This window comes from Poecilia reticulata, linkage group LG11 (genome assembly GCF_000633615.1).
Source record: "Poecilia reticulata strain Guanapo linkage group LG11, Guppy_female_1.0+MT, whole genome shotgun sequence".
NCBI classification, from domain to species: domain Eukaryota; kingdom Metazoa; phylum Chordata; class Actinopteri; order Cyprinodontiformes; family Poeciliidae; genus Poecilia; species Poecilia reticulata.
Genome location: NC_024341.1, coordinates 18409307 through 18432817, shown reverse-complemented (window position 1 = coordinate 18432817; position 23511 = coordinate 18409307). Strand labels below are relative to the sequence as shown.

At 40.5% G+C, this 23511-nt stretch overlaps 2 protein-coding genes across 7 annotated transcripts in view; both read left to right on the top strand.

Moving 5' to 3' along the window:
* ints3 (integrator complex subunit 3) overlaps positions 1-4412 on the top strand; it is a 15713-nt gene extending 11301 nt beyond the window's left edge. The window contains exons 24-29 of the mRNA XM_008422287.2: positions 548-596; positions 674-841; positions 1215-1315; positions 1396-1468; positions 1539-1695; positions 3482-4412. Coding sequence (XP_008420509.1) covers positions 548-596; positions 674-841; positions 1215-1315; positions 1396-1468; positions 1539-1695; positions 3482-3559 — 626 coding nt within the window. The 3' untranslated portion in view covers positions 3560-4412. The remainder of the gene's footprint in view (positions 1-547; positions 597-673; positions 842-1214; positions 1316-1395; positions 1469-1538; positions 1696-3481) is intronic.
* Positions 4413-7102: 2690 nt separating this feature from the next.
* On the top strand, positions 7103-23482 carry gon4la (gon-4 like a). 6 transcript variants are annotated; one of them, XM_008422293.2, is made up of 27 exons: positions 7103-7372; positions 7537-7555; positions 7655-7887; positions 8453-8676; positions 9499-9573; positions 9660-9710; positions 9790-9843; positions 10350-10445; positions 11027-11119; positions 11194-11349; positions 11706-11916; positions 12706-12807; positions 12922-12962; positions 13527-13627; positions 13708-13891; positions 14133-14219; positions 14326-14503; positions 15173-15323; positions 16377-16524; positions 16600-16716; positions 17315-18004; positions 18811-18903; positions 19800-19997; positions 20066-20209; positions 21330-21574; positions 22440-22542; positions 22621-23482. In XM_008422293.2, the coding sequence occupies exons 3-27, from the start codon at positions 7680-7682 to the stop codon at positions 22702-22704; spliced, it is 3834 nt and encodes a 1277-aa protein (XP_008420515.1). In that variant the 5' UTR covers positions 7103-7372; positions 7537-7555; positions 7655-7679; the 3' UTR covers positions 22705-23482. The 6 variants fall into 6 exon arrangements, with proteins under 6 accessions (XP_008420515.1, XP_008420516.1, XP_008420513.1 ...); XM_008422294.2 differs by having other exon boundaries at positions 7633-7887; XM_008422291.2 differs by having other exon boundaries at positions 7528-7555.
* The last annotated feature ends 29 nt before the right edge of the window (positions 23483-23511 follow it).

Below are 23511 nucleotides of genomic sequence, written 5' to 3'. Positions count from 1 at the left end.
TGGATGGATGGATGGATGGATGGTTGGTTGGTTGGTTGGTTGGTTGGTTGGTTGGTTGGATGGATGGATGGATGGATGGATGGATGGATGGATGGATGGATGGATGGATGGATGGATGAATGGTTGGTTGGTTGGTTTGTTCAGTGGATGGATGGATGAATGGTTGGTTGGTTGGCTTGTTCAGTGGATGGATGGATGCATAGTTGGTTGGTTGATTGGTTCAGTGGATGGATGGATGCATGGTTGGTTGGATGGATGCATGGTTGGTTGGTTGGTTGGTTGGTTGGTACAGTGGATGGATGAATGGATGGTTGGTTGGTTGGTTGGTTGGTTGGTTGGTTGGTTGGTTGGTTGGTTGGTTGGTTGGTTGGTTGGTTGGTTGGTTGGTTGGTTCAGTGGATGGATGGATGGTTGGTTGGTACAGTGGATGGATAGTTGGTTGGTTGGTTGGTTGGTTGGTTGAATGGATGGATAAACTGATTGATTGGTTGACGTATTGCTATCAGTTATTGGTTGTCTTTAAAACTTTCTGTGTTCTTGTTCCCAGAGCATCCGGAGGCCTTGTCCTGTCTGCTGCTGCAGCTCCGCAGGGAAAAGTACGACCAGATGAAACGTGTTTTCACGTTGTGACCCGTCGCCTGGGCTAACGTCTCCGTCTTTATCCTGCCCTCAGGCCAAGTGAGGAAATGGTGAAGATGGTTCTGAGTCGGCCCTGCCACCCGGAGGACCAGTTTACCACCAGCATCCTGCGCCACTGGGCGTCCAAATACGACGACACGCTGGGGGAACACATCAAGGCTCAGCTCATCAAGAACAACAACCAGCCGCGCAAGAGGCAGAGGTGGGGACGACTACACATCCAAGGGGGCTCAAACTGAGGCGCAGGGGCCATTTCTCGCCCTTGAACTCATTGTTTTGCAGTTCCTCACCACAATTCAAGAATAAATTGAATACATTTGGACAAAACTATCACATTTAAATCATAATCTACTTATAAAAATGTTATATACATTAAAAAGCGACTATCTGTTTTAAGCTTTCTGGTTTACTTCTGTTGTCTTAGTAACTAAGGCCACATCTACTCATTGACTAATACTCTAAAGTTCACCTTGATCCTCTAGATCGTTCCTCTTTAGGTCCAAAAAATGAAAAATTAAGTTTAGCATTTTTTTTTTTGCTTAGCAGTGAATCAATTTCCTCTTGTTTGTCTTCAGTCTTCGTAGTTCGAGCAGCAAACTGGCTCAGCTGACCCTGGAACAGATCCTGGAGCACCTGGACAATCTGAGGCTGAGTCTCAGCAACATGAAGAACAACTGTGAGCTCACACACACACACACACACACACACAGCAGCTGAACCTGCTCAGGTCGATGACACCTCTCCTCTTTCTTTCAGTCTTCACTCAGACTCCCATCCTTCAGGCTCTGCAGCACGTTCAGGCCAGCTGCGACGAAGCTCACAAGATGAGGTCAGCATGCTACAAACACGCATTCATCACAACGTCACGGTTTCTTTTGACCGACGCTCTGCCTCTGCAGGTTCAGCGACCTGTTCGCCCTCGCAGAGGAGTACGAGGATTCCCAGGCGAAGCCTCTGAAGTCCAGGAGGAAAGCGCCGGCCTCGTCGCCTCGTTCCAGGAAGGGCGTAGCTCCGCCCACCAACAACGAGGAGGAGAGCGCCTCCAGCAGCGCCTCAGTACGTAAAAATAACTTCCTTTCTGTTTCTGATCGCTTTAGTGAAGCGAAGTTTAAAGCAGACCGCCATGTTTGCTTCTTAAACTGCGTAAAATTAATAATATTTTTTTTCGCCCTTAAATAAATGTATTTTCTCAAAGATGCGAGAGGAAATAATTTGCCCAGGAACACATCATGTTCACACTTCAGTCTGATCCAACTTTCACGTAATTGTGAGACGTGCATCATAATTCTGCACCAGAAGAAGCTGCTCCTGAAAACCTTAACCTGTAAATACCTTAATTATCTTAAGGAAACAAAGGCCCAATTTCAAGGCGTCAAATTGTCACATTTGATACATATGGCATTTTTATAACAACTATTGGTAACATAGTTAATAGATTGTGCTATAAAATGATTCTATGTGGTTGGATATAACATAATACCCCCATTTAACAATCCTCTTTGACCTTTTTCTACAATAGTTTTTCCTTCCACCAAACTTTATAAAATATATGCTTGTATTCATCACTCTGAACCTTTTTTATGTATGATCTTCCATCGCTTCCATCAGGTCATTAGTCTTCCATCAATGGTTGTGTAAAATTATTTTTTAATGGTTTGATGTAATATTTTCATTGTCTGGATTCCATAATTACCAATATTAACAGACATAAAGCTTTAAATATAGTAGTTTTCCAAGTAATGAATCTATAAAATGTAATATTTTCGATGACATTCTAATGTATTGAGATGTATACTGCTCAAAAAAATAAAGGGAACACTTAAACAACACAATATAACTCCAAGTAAATCAAACTTCTGTGAAATCAAACTGTCCACTTAGGAAGCAACACTGATTGACCCGACGAGGGTCCCCGTTGTCAATCAGTGTTGCTTCCTAAGTGGACAGTTTGATTTCACAGAAGTTTGATTTACTTGGAGTTATATTGTGTTGTTTAAGTGTTCCCTTTATTTTTTTGAGCAGTGTATTTGAAATTCTAGAAAGGATTTTTAAGACCTCATGTCGACGTGGTGAAGTCGTCCCAGCTTTATTGTGTTTTACAGAAAAACAAGTTTATATTTGTTGAAATTTCTGTGGTTTTAAAGGTGAAGTTTCATGTAAAATCAACTTTTTGAGCTTTAAATTGTTTTATAATGTAATTCCCTCATAAAAAACAACATACCTAGATTGTTGCCTTGATTCTTTCATGCATGTTTGAGAAATCCTTTAATCTCCATGGCAACCATTCAGCCTGGTTGGACCTAGCTCCGCCTTCGAGGCGTAGCCCCTCCTCGTAGCTGCAGTTTCCAAGCTTCCATCTCACAGAGCAGCCCTCCCCTCTCGGCTCCTTCAGACTAGCCAGCAGCAATTAGCAAAGACCTGGTGGAACTATACGAGCTATTTCTCGGTGTGACGCTGGTGAAAACATTGATAAAGGGTTAATGAAGGAGCCTGGTTGTGATGACTTCCCGAAGGCACAGTTTCAGAAGCAGCATCAGTTTTTAAAGAGACAGAGGCCCAAGTCAAGTTTCTTTTTTAAGTCATATTTGACATCTATAAGATTTTTGTAACAACTGAAGTTAACAGTTACTTGATTATGCTATAAATCACATTTTGAGTCTGGAAAACATGCAATACTGCCCCTGTAAGAAATGATTTAGACATCCTGAACTTGTCCCAGCTTTATTGTGTTTTATATAAAAACGAACTGTTTGTTTAAATCTCTGTGTTTTTAAGCTAATCTAAGGCTAAGCTCCAGGGGAAACGCATCATGACCTTGTTTCTGTTTGACTGTTTGCTGCAGGAGGAGGAAGACTCAAAGCCCAAAGCGCCAAAGAGGAAGCGGAAAGGCTCGTCAGCGGTTGGCTCCGACAGCGACTGATTGAACCCTCTGACCAATCAGACGCCAACAAACACCGCCATCCGACCAGTCGCTCAGCGCTCCCCTCCCCATCCCCCATGGAGGGAGAAGGAGGCCCCAGGTTTGGGACTTCAAATCTGGGTCGTGGGCCAACTTCCTCCTGATGAGATTGATGCTGTTGCCAGGGAGACGAGGCGCAGGCTGCTGGGTTTTGATCGCCCTGGGAGGAGAAACCACAAACTCTTGATCCAAACGGACCGATTTTTAAACATGATGAGAGGGACCCCTGTAGTTTTTTCCCTGGAGGGGCGTGGACTCATGACTTCCTGCTGTTTTTAGCAGCTACTTCCTGTTTGTCTCGCTGCAGTAAAAGCATCTGTTGTTCCTTCATGTCAGGTGAATTCTTCATAAACACAAATGATGGTTTCAGGGTCTCATTCGTCTGTTACTTGGGAGTTTTGATTGGAAAGCAAAGCGGGGATTGCTCAAAAGCACAACGGCAGCAACAGTCATCGTCACGGCAACCTTTCACTGTATTTACTGTTGTGTACAAAAACAATCTCAAATGTGGTTTTGATTATTATTTTTTTCCTGTCCAGAGCTTCTGATCTTTTCTGACTTTTGGCAGAAACACAATGAGATGGATGCAGATCAGCAGAAGTATTTTTTTATCGACGGTGAATCTTTTACAAAGTCGCGTTTTTAAGGATCTTTGAAACTAAATCTTTAAGCTTTCCAAAGCCGAGTCAGAAAACAGCAGAAGTCCTCTGCCACAGTTTTATTTACAGCCATATGTCTTTACAAAGCCTTAACTGGTTCAGACACAGAGCTGATTTTACAGGATGTGAAAAATAATAAATGAGCAAATGATGAACGGCTGATGTTTGTACAGGACGAAACCATTTATCTGTTCATGCACATCTATGGAGCCAAATGGTGCCTCCTTGATCCAACCCCGGATTAAATTACTTAATTTTCATCTATGGATCAAAATTGGCTTCTTTCCAGGAAAGTACATTGTTTTGGGAAAGTATTCTCTTCTTAACGTTTTTTCTAACCCCTTAAGAGGTTAGAAATGTCTATTAACATTACAAAAAAATGTTCATTACATTTTTTTTACACAAAATAATTTCTATATAATTCAGGTTTTAGTCTATTTTTAGCTCCTGAGCTGTTTTAGGGCCTCCTGGCCCTCCAACCCAACGTTTACACTCATTAAAATGGCTGCAAACAGATTCATAATTATGAAATAGTGAAAAGCAGAAGTAGCACAACCAACAAGAATGCAACAAGTGGTTTCTGGTAAGTCAACAACAAAACTCTTGTCTTTTCTGGCAGCCACTGAATAGGCTAAACCAGTTAACTGACAGTGTTGGAACTCTGCTTGGGTTGCTAGGTGACGGGGCTGGACTGGGGTTGCTAGGTAACGACACCTTGCCCGTTGAATTTGACATTCAGGAGGTTTTTGAAACGCCTTCTTTGCCAGACACCAAAAATTAACTTGTTGCCATAAAAACCGATGATTGTCTTTTATTTTTGTTTCTTAAGCACTTTGGCTGTTTTTAGAAGCTATAGAAACTCAAAAGGAAGTATAAAAATGTCCAAAATGTGAATTTTGACACATCAAGTCTATTAAAAGTAGTTCACCAAGTAAAAATAAATAAATCACTAGCTACATCCCAACTGGATTACTAAAATCCCTTAAATAGGTCCAATGGAGGTGTTATTTAAACGCCTTAATAATTATTCATTAACAATAAATTAAATATTTTAATATCTGTCAGAAATTAAAACAAGGAATGCCCACCACGATCAGCAGAAGTGGTACACTTTATGGCTGTTTTTTTGTAAAAACAAAAAATCAATAGTGCAATCATTACAGAGGTGGGTTAGATGGTACCCAAAAATTGTACTCCAATTAGAATAACATAATTTCAACATGTTAAGCAGAAGTAGATTAAGATTTAAATAAGCAAGTGTAAAAAGTATTTGTTAAAAGGGCTACTCAAATACTGTGTAACTGATCATAACACGTGGTTTGATATTTTTACATTCATGGCAGACAGCCAAAAGTAAGTTCTGTGCAAATTCTTGCATTTAAAAAACTAATAAAATATTTATACAAATAGGGAGTTAGGTTCAAAGGCTCGTTTAGACATTTAATTTCACATAATCATCGCGGTAAAAGCCATTTGTTTGTTAAATACTTAATGAATATTTACCGTGTTTGACGTTTGTAAATGACGTATATTCACAAAGAACGAGATAATTAGTCCAAGTTTGTCGTTTATTGAACGTTCAGAAACTACAGCGGCTGTGATGCGCCAAGACAAAGGTAAACAAAGGTAAAACAACCCGAACAGGCGATCAACTCTAAACCACTCGCACCTTTTTACTCTCCGTCTCTCTTTGTCATTTAAGCACACCCGTTGCCATGGCAACCTCCTGCGCTCCACAAGCCGACCAGACATTACGTTAAAAACACAACATTCAGTTACGATATTAGGTTTGCAGGCTTGATATTTATTTTGCGACTATTAATAAGCGCTAATAAATTAACTAATCAACACGGCCGTGGTTGATTAGTTAATTTTAAACTCCTGCTCTGCTCGTTATTTTGGTAATGGAACCGAAAAGCACAGAATTGCGCAACACCTTGTTGAAACAATAATCACTGAGATTATTATTGTTGTTGGGTCATTAATTTGAACGTTGATTTTTTTTCTTGTTGTTCTTTAACAAAATCAACGCTTTGATAAGGAGTCAGAGGAGGACGTGCTGCTCTCAGCCTCCTGTCTGCGTTCAGTTTGTCGCCTAATGCCGATGATCGACTCAAACACTTCCTCGATCGACGTATCGCACCGCTGCTCTAGCGAAACACGAACAGTTCAGAAACAATATGAAATGGGGAAAAAAGTTATTTATTAATTGAATAAGTCAGATTGTTCTTGAAAAACTAATCAGTCACGGCTGATTAGTGGGCGCACTCACAGCTGCACAATGGACCCATTGATATATATATTTTTTACAGCTGACAGCCGCTCCTCTCTTGCAGGTACTGCGTACCCCCGCTAAATCTTTTAGGGGTACGCAGTACCCTACCGTACCCCCCTACTTTCACCCCTGGTTATATCTGATTTAATAAGGATGTGTTCAATGTGTGACTGCTAAACGTTTTTTATTTTTTGGTTTAAGCCCTAAACCAAAAACAAAAAACAAACAAAAAAAAACCGTTTATGCCCTAAACTTTAGGGGAAGTCTGAACTTAAGACTGTATCTCTTTTCAACTAAAATACTAAGCTTAATGGCAGAAATATACACATTGAAAGTAGACTAAAATTGTGCTTTCGCTTTAATTGGTAGCTATAAAAGCGCCCTCTGTACCAGGCTTTGATCTGCTGCCGAAAAGTTGATATTAAAGGTGGTCACGAAGCTCAATGATATTTACACAAGTGGCTTGTCATATATTCTAAAGTTAACGTATATAAATATGCAAAATGGCTTGCCATACACACCCAGAAACCGCATATTGATGGCGTCACGTCGGCGCCGCGACGCCGGAAATGTAGTTTTTTTTTTTGAGGCAGAATAGCCTAATGGTTGTGGCGGTAAGTGTGTGTGAGTAGCGATGGATCCTGGTGGTTAAGGTTCCCTCCATCCTGAAGCGACACCGGGCTGACAAAGACTCCTGAACGGCACGTTTTCACCGGAAATCGCCTGCGTTTGGAAGGAGCGGGCCGTTAGCCGTTAGCCGCTAACCGGCTGGAGTGTTGTTAGCTTTGTAGCCGCATCCTGGGCTTCTTATCACCCTGAGCACACGGAGACCCAACAGGCGTGAGTTTATTTATCTGTGGGCGGCTGCTAATCATAGTGACTGCTAAATATCAGGATCCAACATTAACTTTAACACTAGCAGCAGCTCAGTGAGAGGTTACACTGGTGTTGGGAACCAACATCTGCTGAAATCTAACATTGTTTTCATTTTACAGGAGCTTCAGTCTGCAGCTGGAAGAGGCAGTGAGTTTCCTTTTTCATTTCCTGACATTTTTTTGTTCATTGTAAAGTGTTTCTATATATCTAAAGTTTAATTAAAGGATGTTCTTCTGTCTGGCTCAGAGATCAGAGGTCATGTTTCTCCACTATGAGCTCAGCCCGAAAACGCCTGAAATTAAGCCCAGCCAAGCAGCAACATGCCTCCAGCAGCTCCGGTGCTGGACCAGCGCCGCTCAGCTCTGATGATGGCATGCTGCTGCCACCACCTGCTCCATGTCAGGCTGAGGAAGAGGATGAGGAAGGCTACCTGCTGGTGGAGGAAGATACCACTGACTCGAGCCTCATCATCACTATGGGTAACACAAACACGTTTGTCTTCCTGTCTTCACATTCAACATGGATAAACTACTGAATGTTGAAGATGGTTCTGAGCAAAAATATGGAGACATTTCAGAACTAATGAATATTTTAGTAATCATTTATTCTGATGATTATTCCGTCTTAAATGTCTTTCTTTCTTTTTAAATATTGAAGAAATAACTTTTTTACATTTTTTATTAGATTAGATTTTTTGGGAAATTGCTGCAGTTGAAGTTAAGTGTCTTGGTTTTTTATTCATGTTATTTTTTTTATATTTTCTGCCAATTTTATGATTGACTTTTTATTTTTACCAAGCTAAATTTAATATTTTCTTTTATCTTTTATCTACGTGTGATTGTACTGAAGCACTTTAATCACCTGAGCTTGCTATAAATATGCAATATCAATCATCTTTGAGTTAATAAATGATTCTTGTTAGTTCAAACTACAACTACTTAAACTCTTGACGTCGTCCATAATAAAATCCTGAAATTTGTGTTTGTAGCACAACAGAAGGAAACTATTTTTTTTCTACTGACAACTCAAACATCTCTGTCTCAGAGGACAGCCAGAAGGAAGTAAAGGCTCAGAGGAAGAAGGCAGCGAAGCGGAAAAAACGGACGCTGAATGAGAAGGAAGTTGATGATCAGGGCAGGAAGTCAGAGACGGAGGAGGAGGAAGAGACGGGCGTGGAGGTGGAGATCGACAAAGATCTGGACCAGGCTCTGGAGACCAAGTCCAAACAGCACAACCTGACCACTGTGAACGTTAAAAACATCATTCATGTGAGTTCTGGTCGCACAGATTGTTTAAAACTGTCACATTCCACAGGTTTTTCATTTAACCACTTAAGCCTTTTTGATACAATGTTAATAATACATTAAAAATGTAAATAAACAAATATTTAACTAAATAAATTTAAATAATATTTTTTTTCACCTGAAATGCAATGATTGCATTCCTTTAGTTATTTTGAACTGAGTGAAACTAAATGTGCCATATGAGCAGTTAAACATTTTTGCAGATAAAGGTGTTTTCATCTTAAATTCAAAATTAATTGTATTTTGAAATTTATTGTAACTTTAGTGCAAAATGTATTTTATTGTATAAATTTGTTGTGTTTTATACAGTTTTGGGTTAATTTCTGCTCTGAGCATGTTGTTTTTAAGCACATTACCCTTTTTGAGTCCGTATACTCCAGTTAATGATTAATCGATTTCTAAATTAGTTGATGATTATTTAAATAATTGATTAATCATGATTACTTCAATTAATCGTTTCAGCCCTAAATATTGGTCAATTGGTTAATATGGGTTTTTCTGCAGGAGCCAAAGGAAAAGTCAAACACAAAGTCTTGAACAAAAAATAGACTAATAAAATAATTAAAAATCAGTTTAAAATCTTATTTTAAAAAATAAATTGTAAAGCAACGCTGTAAATAATAAGCATAGGTCATTTTTGTCCTTTGAGGAACAGAAAAAGACACTAAAATGAATTATTCAGTTTATTCTATTTATGGTGATTCATCTAAGCAAAAATAAAATGTTTTGATCTGTAATGTTTGTTTGTTTGTTTGTTTGTTTGTTTTTTGAATGTTTGTTTTCTAGGAAGTGATCACCAATGAACATGTGGTTGCCATGATGAAAGCAGCCATCAATGAGACAGAAGCCGTTCCTCCGTTTGTGAGTCTCCAGTTTAAGAAAAAACACTTAGTGCAGCTCCAGCTGAATCCTCACATTCTTATAATTCTGAGTATTTTCTGTTCCAGGAGCCTAAAATGACTCGATCMAAGTTTAAAGAAGTGGTGGAGAAGGGTGTGGTGAGTCTGTTTCTGAAGAGATAAATGATCTGAAATGCAGCTGCAGCCATAGTTTGTTCATGTTTCCGTTTCCCGTCAGGTGATTCCCACCTGGAATATCTCACCCATCAAGAAAAGCAGCGACGCCACCAAGGTAAAACACAACAATGCAACATTTTTACCATAATCTGTCAGTCTGACAGTTCACTACCCTTCAATAAAAACCTACATGTTTTTATCATTTTATGAACCTCAATTCTACTTAATTCTGGTATATCTGTTTAACTCATTAAAAACGAAACAATATTGTAAATAATTCAAGAACATGAACTTTTTTTGGTCTAAAGCACGGATGTCCAGACTTTTTGTCAAATTTGCCAAAATTATCGTTTAAAAAGTAATTGCAGGAAATATAAATATCCTTTTTTAAAACCTAAAATCACCAAAATAGATTTTGTTGCTTACTAAAAAATAAACTAAGCATGAACTGTTTTACTTAAATAATCCCTTTTTTGTTGTTGTAGGAATGGGATTGGAAATTTTTTAGAGATTCTGTTCATTCTCTTTTACTATTTTTAATTTCAGAGAACCATGAAGCTGTAAAACATCTATATGTTATCAATAAATTATTAAATTTAGTCCAAAATAATTTTGTTTCAGGCTCCTCAGTTTGTGGACATCCCACTGGATGAGGAAGACTCCTCTGACGAAGAATATCGCCCAGACGAGGAAGAGGAGGATGAGACGGCTGAAGAGGTGAGGCTCTGATTTTTATGGCTACATCTCATTTATTTTCATTAATAATTAATTCCTGTCAGGGCTGGATGGTATGGCTGACAATAATTTTTATATCAATCAATATCAATAATTATTGATTAGTTTTGTTGTTTCAAATATCTAGAATTCTGCCAGACTAGTGACAGGACCTTTCCTGTTTTATCCAGTTTAGCTCCATGCCATTGTTTTTTATTTTTAGGCAATTATGAAGCACAGTAGTGAAACCTTAAACTGCTGCTGTGCCAGTTACTCAGTAGGTTGTTGCTAGGTAACCATAGATTGGGTGAGTTGCTAGGTAACCATAGAGCGATTGAGTCAGTTGATTCCACCAACCTGGGTTAGCTCGCATTCAGAGGTTGAGTTGCTAAAGCCTTTTCTCTTTCCTCTGCCTACATCTCCCAGAATGCTGTGCGGTTCTGGATCGCAGTTCAGTGAAATGATTGAATGTTTGGTTAGACGTATTTTCCATTGACATTGATCACGTGTCTATAGCGATATATATTATTGGTTTATTGCCCAGGCCTAATTTTTTGTTGTTTTTATTTATTTTCATTATTCAGACGTTCCAGGAGAGCGACATGGAGAGCACAGCTTCGTCCCCCAGAGGGACTCGGCTGAATCGAGCAGACGACGACAGCTGCAGCCCCTGGCAGGTAGCGACTGATAACCACAGGATTGGCTGAAAGTCGCCATTATCTACGGTCACTCTGCGTCTCTGTCTTCTCAGACGTCTCGAATTCGATCCCGGCGTTTGAAGGAAGGGTTGATGGGGCCCCCTCCTCCTCCTAAAGCTCCGCCCTCCAAAGGCGCGACTGACAGCAGCTTCCTGGAGAAGCTGCACGCGGTTGAGGAGGAGCTGGCTGGCTGCATGGAGCCGTACCAGGTAACTGTAACAGGCCTTTTTTGGGGCCCTAAGCAGATTTTCATTTTGGACAGTTACTCAGTACTTAAGTAGCCTTTTTACCAATTGTATTTTTTTTTACTCCTACTTAAGTAGTTTCTTGGACGGCTACTTTTTACTTGAGTACAATTTTTGGGTACTCTGCCGTTTTCTGTATGCAAGTGTGCCATATTATTTCGACTATTTGAAGATTTATATAAGCCTTAATTTCAGGGCAAAGATGATTCGGATGGACTAAATATAAAAACATGCCACACTTTTCAGATTTTCTATTTGTTTAAAACCTTAAAATCTATGTATAATTTTCTTTCTACTGGTGATTAATCTGACTTCCTCAGCCTATGTCTGAGTCAGAGGATGAGTCCGGGGTGATGGCGTACCGGACCCGGTCCAAGCGTCCTCTCCGCGACATCCCGTTAGGCCAGCTGGAGGCGGAGCTCCGAGCCCCCGACATTACCCCAGACATGTACGACTCTAGCTCGGCGCCGGAGGACCGGGACTGGACCGACTGGCTGAGAGGCCTGATGAGCTCAGACGTTGATAACGAAGGTGAGCGACCGTTGTAAGTTTAGTTTAAAAATTAACTTACAAGTAATCTCTGATTAACCGTTCGATAACGTCCGTTAGACCTTATTTTAGTGATGTAGTTTGGCCGCCATCCAGCAGAGGGCGCCGCTGGTCATCCTTAAACGGAGCCGTTGAGAGAAATAAAGATGGCGGAGATAATAACGAGAACGGGAAAGAGTCACAATCCAACCAGAGTCCGGTGTGGGATGGAAAGTGAACTTTATACGGTTCTGTTTTGAAATATAAACACTCAAAAAGCTTTTTAAGTTTCGCTCTAATAATGCTCATACAGGCGAACCGCTTGACCGGGAAGAGTCAACTGCTTGTTTAAAAGAGGATTGCTATGCTAGGAAGGCGAAGATGATCCGATGACAGAAAAGCGGAGGAAAAAAACCTGTCAACCACAGACAATATTTATGGATGTACATCTTTCTGTTCATGGGGAATTAAGTTTTTCACATATTTTATTCTTTTCATCTTTCATTTTTCTATTTAGCAATAAAAGAAACTCCGTTTTTGTTTTATAAATATGTCTAATTTTTATATTGTGAGAAAGCCACAATACAGCTGACACAAAATAATATAAAAATGTAATTATGTTTTTTAAATTCAGCATATTATGAAAAAAATCGCCCTTTATATTAAAAATTGTTGGTCCTCTTGATGCAAAAGAAAATGGTCGCTGATCAAATAATCATTAATTTATGGATGAGATTAATCAACTTTAGATTAAGTCATTAACTGATAAGAAACTCTGTCTCCATCTACCAGAGGAGTGTGATGATGAAGATGATCCAGAGTACAACTTCCTGGCCGACATCGATGAGCCCGACCTGGAGGATTACCGTGACGACAAGGCCGTCCGCATCACCAGTCAGTACAGATCGCCTTTAAACTAGTCATGCACCTTTACTGTCAGTCATCAGGGATGAAACTGTCACGGTTTCCTTCAGTTTTTGTGATGATGGATGTTTTTCTCTCCTTCAGAAAAGGAAGTGAACGAGCTGATGGAGGAGCTGTTTGAAACGGTACGAACACACACTTCCTTCATTCATTCATTCATTCATTGGTGAGCTCACTGGTCATAAATAAACTACCAACTGTAAAGTATCAAATACTTTTTCTGCTTTTTTATTACTATTGATTGTTGTGGTAAAAGCATCAGATTAATCTGGAGCTGAAGTGTTTCCAGGTTATCTATTCATCGGTCTGTCCATTCATCTGTTCATTATCTCTGAATCATTCTTTTCTCCTCTCTGCCCATTTATCTGTCCAGTCAGTGCATCTTGCCCATTCATAAATTCATAATTAATGTTTCCATTTAGACTTTAACAGTAACTAAATTCTGGGAATTTGAGTTTGAAGGAATTTTAACATAATAAAAGCTACAAACTGATTTATTTCCTTAACTTATCCCTCTGATCTTCACGATTCTAGTAAAGTTTAATATTTGCTAAAAAATAAAAACAGCTGAAGGTTTCAGTGCTTGAACTTAGACGGGATATTAGAGTAAATTCATAGTGAACTCAGCTGCAGCTGTGGTAGCTAGCGCTAACCTGAAGCTAACGTTCAAATGTGTGTCCGTGTCTCAGCTGAAGGAAGACCTGGCTGGACAGGAAGTGGACGACGAAGATGAGGAGCAGCAGGAGGAAACGCCCGCTTTTCAGGCCTTAACGCTGGAGGAGCAGCGCGTGTACGTAACACACTGACGAGCATCGCTATGACGACAGGGAGGCGCGTTTACTTCCTGCTGACTGCTGGTTTCTATCTCAGCGGCGCGACCGAAGACGAGGCTGAGGACGAGCCAATCACAGAGCTGCGAACGGTGAGGCAGCAGCTGGCTCTGATCAGGAAGCGGCGCCAGACGAACCCGATGTTCAGCGCTCAGAGTCCAGAACCGTTCACCCTGACGCTCAGCCCGCAGCAGCAGCAGCGGCTGCAGCAGCAGCTGCAGCAGGTACCGATCCGGACCGGGTTCGACTCTCCGCCAGAACCTCAGCTCAACTCTTGAGCTCTGACCAAAAGTAACTTTTACTTCAATTATCTGTTCTGTGAGTCGTGGAATGGAGTATTAGGGCGACGCTACAAGAATTTTAGTTTAAAAATGAGATGAGAAAATGAAATCAAATTTTCCAAAAATTAAATAAATAAGTTTCTCACCCAGCCTGACCTCTGACCTTTCTCTCTGTGTCTCTCAGCACATCCAGCTGCTCACCCAGATCAACCTGCTGACCTCACCTGTCCCCAAGCTGCACAGTGAGGCAGAGACCACCAGGCAGTTCCTGGTAACTCGCTTCTCCGCCTCTAGATTCAGATTTAATCCTCCATTTGGTTCAGCTATCAGACTGCAGGGAAGACGCTGCTGAAGACGTTTCTGTTCTCATCTTTCAGTTTGAGTTGGACATGTTGGCTCAGAGGGGAGAAATCCTCAGGTCTGCAGATGATCCCGGTTTCCGCAGTGCTTTCAGAAGCACCAACCTGCAGGGGGCGCTGGAGCTCCTGGAGGAGCTGCGGCAGACGCCCATCGACTACCGGCCGCAGAGCCACAAGCCTGATGGCAGAGGTCACAGTGAGTATCTGTCCGACCCTCACAGATTGACCACATGGCCTTAAAACGTCTTAAAATCTGTTATCTGAAATTAAGGCCTTAAAATGTTTTAAATTTGTCAAAAAAAACTTAAGTTGACATTAAATATGTTAACAACAAATCTTAAATTTTGATGTGGCTGGCAGTGGCGTCCCCAGAAAATTTTGATAGAGTTGGCCAGATCAGGCCAGTAAAAATTTTAGAAGCTAAAAAAAAAATAAAATAAAACAAGACAATTATATAATTTTAATTTTATATTTATTGGGTTTTACATTCGTCTTTGTTGAGTAAGGTTACTCTGTGTGCCTTTCTATGACACGAACATGATTCCCTGGGGGATCCAGAGGGGTTGCCAGTATTTTTAAAGAGGGGCCCATGTCCCCTCTCTCCCCCCTCTTGAGGGCGCCCCTGGTGGCAGGACTTTTTCATCTCATATATTCTATCTGGGATTTTTCTCATGGGTCTTTACTATCAAGAGTCGTGTGCAGACATCAGGCTTTACACAGTTTTGGTTCCTGCATTTCTTTTGTGCATCTCTGTGGTGATTAAACTTTTAATTTTATGTCTAATGGTTTTATAAAGTCAGAAATGTGAGGTGGTTTTCAGTACAGCAGCCTTACAGTTTCAGTTGGTGTTTTTCTGTCTATTCAGTGCGCTGTTTCCCCGTCATGCCAGCTGAGCTCGCCTGGCTGTTCGCCACCCGACCCGTGTTCCTCTACCCTGAACTGCTGCCTTGTGCCAACCTGGACCCGGCGATGTACTGCCCCCGCAGGACGGCGGCCTTCACTGCAGCAGAGGACTGGTAACTCAGACACCATTAAAGGCAGAATCTACTTTATTGAGCTGAAATTAGAGATCCAGTTTCTGGTTTTTCTAAAGTTCTGACTGAGGCAAATAAATAAATTTTTATTGATTAATCAAATTTTTGAGTTTTGAAAATTAAATTTTTGGTAAATCTGTTTTTTTTTTCTCCCAAAGCTCTCTTTGGCTTTTCATAGTTCAGAGTGATGTCAGCGAGTCCGAGGCCGCCATTTTGTTTTGAAGCATTTTTACAGCTTATATTTGTTTTGACTTTGAATTCAGGTCAACTTTATGACAAAATATAAGAGTCTGGCTAAGTTTTTTTTATTTTTCTTTCTTTCCTTTTCTTTTTTACAAAAATAAAGTCATGATGGGTTGTAATATTTAGAGAATGATATAGTAATTTTATGAGAACTTCACAAAATAAAAGATATTCAAGCATTTTTCTTCATTAAAATTTCGGAATAAGGTCGAAATAACAGAATAAAGTCTTAATATTTGGAGTAATTTGGATAGTAATTTTATGAAAATGAGACAAAATATTCAAGCTTTTTTCTCATTAAAACTAATGATAATTAAGTATTAATCTTATAAGAATAAAGTTGAAATAATATGAGAATAGAGTCCAAAAATTACTGTTTCATTTTCCAAGTTGTACAACTTTATGCTGGTGAAACTATGAGAAACAACAAAAAGTTTTCAAGCTTCTTTTCTCATTAATACAACCTTTTTTCCCATAATTTTAAGAAGTTTTTCTGGTAAAATTGTCTTTATTCAACAAATATTATGATAATATTCTCATATTGAAACAAAAATTGTCACAGAATGGCTGATAATAAATAACTACCAGTAAATAAATGATTAAATCAATAAATAATAAATAAATAAAAGCCACTAAATTTTTTTTATTTGTCATTTGTAGTTTTTTTTTTTTTTTAGAAAAGAAAGCAAGAAAAAAGAGGATTAAAAGAGAAAACTTACTTTAAAGTGTTGGAGGGAGAACCGTAGCAAACTGGGAGTTGAATTTGTGTGTTTTTGTATCTTTTCCCCTCAGCCTGCTGGTCCTCGGCCTCAGGAACATGGAGGGAGCCTGCGACCCGCCGAAGCTTGTGTCTCAGTTTCTGCTCAGGAAAACCGTTGTGCAAGTCCGCCGCAGGATCCTGCAGTGCTGCCGACCTGGAAGTCCGGACAACATCGTAAAAGTACGGAGAAAAAAAAACACTCGCAGAGAAAACCGTCCGCTGTTCTCTCAGTGACCGACTTCTCCTCCCCTGCAGGCCTTCAGGTACCAGCAGGTGGTGTGGCCGATGCTGGTGGCCTGCAGTAACGTTGATCCGGCCGAAGTGCGCCCCCCTGTGGCGAGAGAGGAGAAGAACATGCCTCTCTGGCTCGTGGTATTAAAACTGTTTCCTTCGACAGAATAAAGTTACAGTGATGGAGAAGAGCTAAAGAAAACCATGAAGTCAGAGGTTCACAAAACAAACAGAACTGGATTTAAATGGACTTATTTATGACGTAAAAATGATCAAACTCAACCAACAGAAGAAATTAGAACCAAACGAGCCGCACAGAAGCTAAAACGTAAATATTTAGAATAGAATAGAATATACTTTATTGATCCCCAAACAGATCAATAGGTTGTTAGTTGACAAGCGACTCCATCCAAGGTGTTAAATGTTAATGATACAAAAGTAACCATAAGCAACAAAACCCCATTAAAACCTCCTGGTTATTCCACCAGATGTTGATGTTTGAACTCTTCCTGAGTTAAAACATTACTGTTGTTGTTTCCAAATGACTCTGAACTTGTTTTCTTTGCATCATTTGAGGTCTGAAAGCTCTGCACCGTTTTGTTATTTTGACCATTTCTCATTTTCTGAAATTATAAACTAAATTTTTGCTTGGCAATTCAGAGACATGCTGTCAGTAGTTCATAGAATAAAAGATCAAAATATCAAGTCACCCTTCAATGTTCTGCTGTTTCTCCTCCAGCGGAGCCTTCCTGTTATCTCTCCCGTCATCAAACTCTTCAACAGCCCGCCCGGTTCCTCCCCGGAGGCGCCGGCCTCCAGCAGGCGGGGGAAAACCCGACACCTGGCGCTGCTGCGGTCCAGCTACAGCTTCCCGTCCGGGACCAGGTACCCGCCTCGCCTGCCTCAGAACCTGGACTTCCGACGCATCGGGTTCGTCCTGCTGCAGCCGCAGCCGCCCGCCTCGCCTCCCGACGCCTCGGAGGGTCCGGCCGACCGCGCCTCCCACATCCTCCTGAAGCGCCTCCTGCTGAGCAGGAAGGAGCAGAACTCTGACATCATCATCACCTCCACCATCTCTCTGCCGACGACGGAGCAGATTAAATACCACTGCAGGACACTGGCCGGCCTGAGGAGGAGGAGCAGGAGGAAGACGAGGCCGTCCTCTCCTGCTGCAGGGAAACCGAGCCTGAAGGAAGCCGCTTCTCCTCGGGGTTCTGCTTCCTGTGTGGAGGCTGGTGACGAAGACGAGGCCACCACTGAGGAAGAGCTGGAGGAGGAGAGCGACATGCTTCTGGTTTTATCCGAATCTTCGCCCAGCGCTGCAGGAAGCGTCTCCCATGACGACGATGACGACCTGCCGGGTCCGACAGAGTCAGAACCGCAGAGGAAAGCAGCAGGTGATGAAGATGAAGAAGACGGCCAGCAGCAGGTAAATTAAACTCTTCTTCTTCTTCTTCTTCTTCTTCTTCTTCTTCTTCTTCTTCTTCTTCTTCTGCTTCTTCTTCTGTCACTGTGCACGAATGAAACTAACATAATAATAAAAAAAAAGCAACTCAGAGGCAAGTCCAATAATTGAATAAAATAATATTATATTTTTATATTAAATTTATATTATATTAATTATTCCATTTATAACCAGAGTTGAGTAGCAACTAGTTACATTTACTCATCTACAATTGATTTGAGTAACGTTATGGAAAATAATTACTTTTAGGAGTATTTTTACTGCACTGAACTTTTTACTTTTTGCTGTGAATTTCTGCTACTTTTACTTTTATCAGAAAGTGTTGCTACTTTTAGATGAGTCAAATGTCTGGATTTCCTACCCACTGAATGAAAAACCAAAAATTCACCAGACACACATCTACAGTTTTTGTTAAAGTTTCAGAAGTTTCTTATTGAAAAAAATTATGATTTGGAAAAATGTTTCTTCTCCCTGATTTTATTTTGTAATTGTAGTTTATATGAATTGTTTTAATTTCAGTCTCTACCAAAGTTTTCACATACATGTACATTCTGTTTCGTCTGATGGTGTAATTTTTAAATGTTAAATGATTGATATTTTTGATCAGTATAATTTTTACCAAATATTTTTTACTCCTAAGTAATTTATCGGATGGATAATTTTTACTTGAGTAAAAATTTCAACAAGGTGCTACTCTTGCTTTAGTATAATTTTTTGCTGCTCTTCCCATCTCTGCTTTCTGCAGCGTTAAAATCAAAATCTGTTTTCAGGAGAAGTTTTCATCGGAGGAAACGGAGGAAGAGGAGGATGACGGCCAGAGGGAGTCGGAGGACGTGGTGTTCGCTCAGGATTACCTCCACAGAGTAAGAACAGAAATACTCCTCACAGCTCTGGAGGTTTTCAGATTACAACCACAAACATTATTTCTTGTTTGTTGGAGTTGAACTCCACAGAATAACATGAAGTGATGCAGGATGAGGAAGTGGGATTCGATTCAGTTGCGGCTACTGGTAGCTGCTAAAATACACTTGCTAGCTACCTAACATTTTTATATTTATTTTAACATCCATCATGAGTAAAGTGCAGATTTACTGCCATCTGTCTGGATGACATTCATCTTCGCCATTGGCTCTCTTCTGATTTATTTTTTGGCTATTTTATTTCTTACATTTCTGTTGCGTTACAACAGAAATGTAAGACCATCAGTTCTTAAATTCAGACATGATTGTCTTAAAAAGTCTTAAATTTCAGTCGGTAAAACCTGCAGGAGCTCTCTGCACCACTGTGCTTCAAACTTTAAGTTATGAAGCACAGTGGTGAAACTTTAAACTGCTACTGCACAAGTTACTCCACAGGTTGCTAGGTAACCAAAGAATATGTGAGTTGCTAGGTAACCGTAGAGTGAGAGTTAAATGTTAACAGTTTTAGTTGATTCCACCAATTTGGACATTTGTTTTTTCCAGCCTAGCACAAAAATTAAAAATAAGTAAATAATAATAATTAATATTAGTAATAATAACTGTAAAACAGTAAATAACAATTAGCAGTGTTAGTCTTAAACACACACATATCGCTCAGAAAAAAATAAATTCAACATTTAAAACACACAACTCTAGAGACTGTGTGTGTGTTATAAAGAGATCAATAGATATTTATAATAAATATTGATCTCATGTCTATCGCTGTATATTTGATTTATTGTCCAGCCTGTTTTAAACTAGACTTTTTCTCTCCTCCGTTCTGGCTGGTTCCTGTGTAGGTGTGTGAAGCGGTCCAGGTGTGTCCGGGCCTTTCTGAGCAGCTGCTGCAGGTGTTGGATGAGTTTTCAGCCTCGGGGCCCTCAGGGGCCCCGGAGGTTCTCTATGACAGGCTGGGCTGCTTGCTGCAGCCGTGGCCTCAGCTGCTCAAAGACTTCGCCGCCTTCCTGAACCCCAGACAGGCGCGCCGATGTGGACTGGTGAGTGGAGTCTCCGCCACAGTGATTTAGCTCAGGTAGCAAGCTGAGCTGCTCTTCCTCTCCGCCAGCTGCTGGAGCAGCGGCTGTTTGAGCGCAGCCGGCGGTTCCTGAGGCGGATGGGCCGCAGCCTGGGGGAAAGCTCGCCGCTCTACCAGCAGGTGGTGTCTGTGCTGCAGGGAAGCTCCGCCCCCTCATCGGAGGACGTGGACAAGGTAGGCGGCGAACACGGAGTCATTTATTTTATTGGTTACCATGGTAACCGTTAGTGGCATCAATCTCTGTGAGTAGTCCCAAGACCTGCGGTTCTCTGTGGGGGCGCACTGATTTATTGTCGCCAGGTTCCTTCTCATCTGCTTCACTAAAGGTCTAAATTACAGCCTCTGTGCTCTTCTGCTCTGCCGTTAGAGAGGGTGACTGGCAGACCGACCCACCATGTCATGTCTGCACGTTTGCAGTGATTTTCACACCACTTTTACCAACTCAGTGGCTGCCTTGCTGTATTTAGCGACTTTTCAGACAGAAAAATGGCATGTTACAAAATCGGAATCAGCTGGTCAGGCTTTCTAAAGATCGGTAATCAGTGATGAGCTATAAAATTTCAATCAGTGCACCACTTGTTCTTTAGCGACACGCCGAACACGGAGGCTACTGACCTCAGTTCATTTATTCCTGCTTTGATTCCTGGACCTTTTGCTTCCTCTTCATCCAGTCCATGTACTGTTTATGAAAGGCAACCAGTGCCATAAAAGAATATGTATTATGCATATAAATATACTACTTATTGTAGTAATTAATTAATCTAGCAAATATTATGATGATGAATTGATTAAAGACTTTGCTCGTTATACAGATGTTTCATTTATCCACTTAAGATTTTTTGTTGCAATATTAGAAATGCATTAAAAGGTGCAAATGAACCAATAATTAATTTCCATTTTATAAAAATAAACATTTTATTGCTTAAAGTGCAATAACATTCTTTAGTGAATTTAAACTGGGTGAATATATAAAATATGCCACTTAAAGAGTTTTGGATAAAATATAATTATAGACGAAACAGTTGCCAAAATGTATATCTATATTTTGTACAGTTTTGGCTTAATATCTGCTCCGAATTTTTTCATCAAATGGCCTTTTTTGAGTTTAGCTTCAGCTAATTAATCAATTATTAAATCAATTGACTATTATTTTAATAATCAATTCCTCATAACTAATTGTTTTGGCCCATATCCATAGATAATATACAACATTCTTGTAATTTTTATGATAGTTTTGTAACTTGTTTCCATCTTATTGGCCCGTCTGTCTTCTCTTCCCACCGTTTCCTCTCAGGTTTCGTCTTTGCTCAGGAAGCATCCAGACCTGCAGGACGAGGTCCAGGAGATTTTCCAGCAGCTCCACAGCTGCTCCCAGAGCGCGGCGGACTCCGCCTGCCAGAACCCCGGCAGCGGCAGAGCGGAGCCCATCAACGCCTTGGTGGAAGGAGATGAAGACGACGACGACAGGGAGCAGCAGGCGGTTTGTGCCAAAAACATCACAGTTTCCTCCAACGGAGAGAAGGTCGTGGTTTGGACCCGGTGAGAACAGATCACGTTCATAAAAGCTTCATAAGATCAGGACGTTTTCGTCATGTTTCTAAATTCACTCTCCGAGAAATTGGACTCAATTTGAATTGTTGAACTCACTGAAAACATCTAAACAATCGACTGAGAAGCTGATGCAGCTAATTTTCTGCCTTAATGTTATTTTGCAGCGTTTGACCTGTTAAATATTTATACCAAACAGCTTCAATGTGTTTTTATATGATAAACCTGCACAAAGAAGCACAGCATTGTGAAGGGGATTAAATATAATAAATACACCTGCAAAATGCTATGTTTTGCTAGCACTTAAACGATTGAGTTAATCATGATCAATCAGTTTCTGAAATAATCGTCAACTTATTTTGTAATCGATTAATCGTTCATTGGAGTATATAGGCTGTAAAACAGGCCACACTCAGAGCCGATATTAAGGCAAAAACTACATTTAATTTAAGATGAAAAATACTTTAAAAATATTAAATAAAAACTCTGCTGTGAGTAATTAACTTTTTGTTAGGTTCCCTGTGGTTGTCATAAAATGACTGCTTCATCCTCCAAAAATACGACTTTATTCTGCTAATATAAAACTTTATTTTCTTTTTGTAGCCTGACTCTTTCACCGTAGAGTCGACCTGAATTCAAAGTCCAAATAAGTAGAAGCAGTAAAAACTGCTCGTTAAACAAGATGGCCGACCTGAACTGTGGAAACGCAGGAAGAGCGTTGGTGGGGGAAAAAAAAAAAAATGCTGAATTTTCCAAAAATTTAATCTTTAAACACCAGAAATTCTTTTAAATCGATTAATTAATCCACTTTGTTAATTAATCGATCAGTTTCAAGCAGCTGTTCTTCCTGTTCCAGTGATGCTGACCGCGCCATCCTGACCGCCTGCCAGCAGAGAGGAGCCACAACGAAGACATTCAGACAGGTGTCCGCCCTGCTGGGCAATAAGACTGTCAAACAGGTGAGAGTGGGCGGAGCCTCAGTGTTCAGATGCATCGCCGCTTCCTGAGCTGAACTGATGTCACATGATTTCCTGCAGGTACGACTTCGTTTCCAGGACCTGATGAAGCTTTTCCTCTCCGCGTCCCAGAGGTCCAGCAGAGCAGAATCGGCTCCGGACTGATCCAGAGGCTCCTGGAGGAGTTTGTTTCTGACCACAAAGCGGATCCGTTTCTGGACCGGTGACCGGTTTACCTGAATCCAGTCCAGCAGAGGGCGCTCACGAGCCGCAGCTGGTTTTATTCAGGAACTTTAAGTAGAGGAGGAAGAGACCAGGGCAGGTCACTTCCTCTGAGGGGACAAACACAGAATCACTGTTAAAGTTATTCTTATTTTAGCTTTGATTTGACCCTGGTGCTGTGAAAAAGGTTCTGAAAGTCCAGCTTTCCTCCGAGCTTTCACCCTGAATGTGCCGGTCACTGTGAACATCTTAGGAGGGATTCAGACTGTTTGTGATTCTGGTGAACCAGCTTGAACGTATTTATTGTTGTGTGTGTTTAATATGTCTGTGATGACCTCAGTGATGTTGGGTTGATGCTCTGAAGGTTTTGGTTTCAATCCTCCCACTGCCGAGCTGAAGACATAAGGACTGAGTATAGAAACTGATGCTGGCGCTCTCCATGTTGGGTTCCTGGACTCTGAAATGCCTTAAACATTTGGTTTCCCTTCAGTCTGAATACACCTGTTTTTACTTGCAGCTTTAATTATTCAGGATTGGTGGTCAATAGCCGGTTAATAGCAATTTAACATAAGTTAGTATTCCCTTAAGTAGAATTACAGCTTTTGTTTTTTCTGTAACTTCTACTAACAAGCGGTTTTTATACTAACACTCTGAACATCAGAAAAACAATTATCTTGTCATAATAGAGAAAAAGTAAAACTTTTTAAGAGCCTTGATTACATCTCCGATGAAGGTTTTCTTGAAGTTACT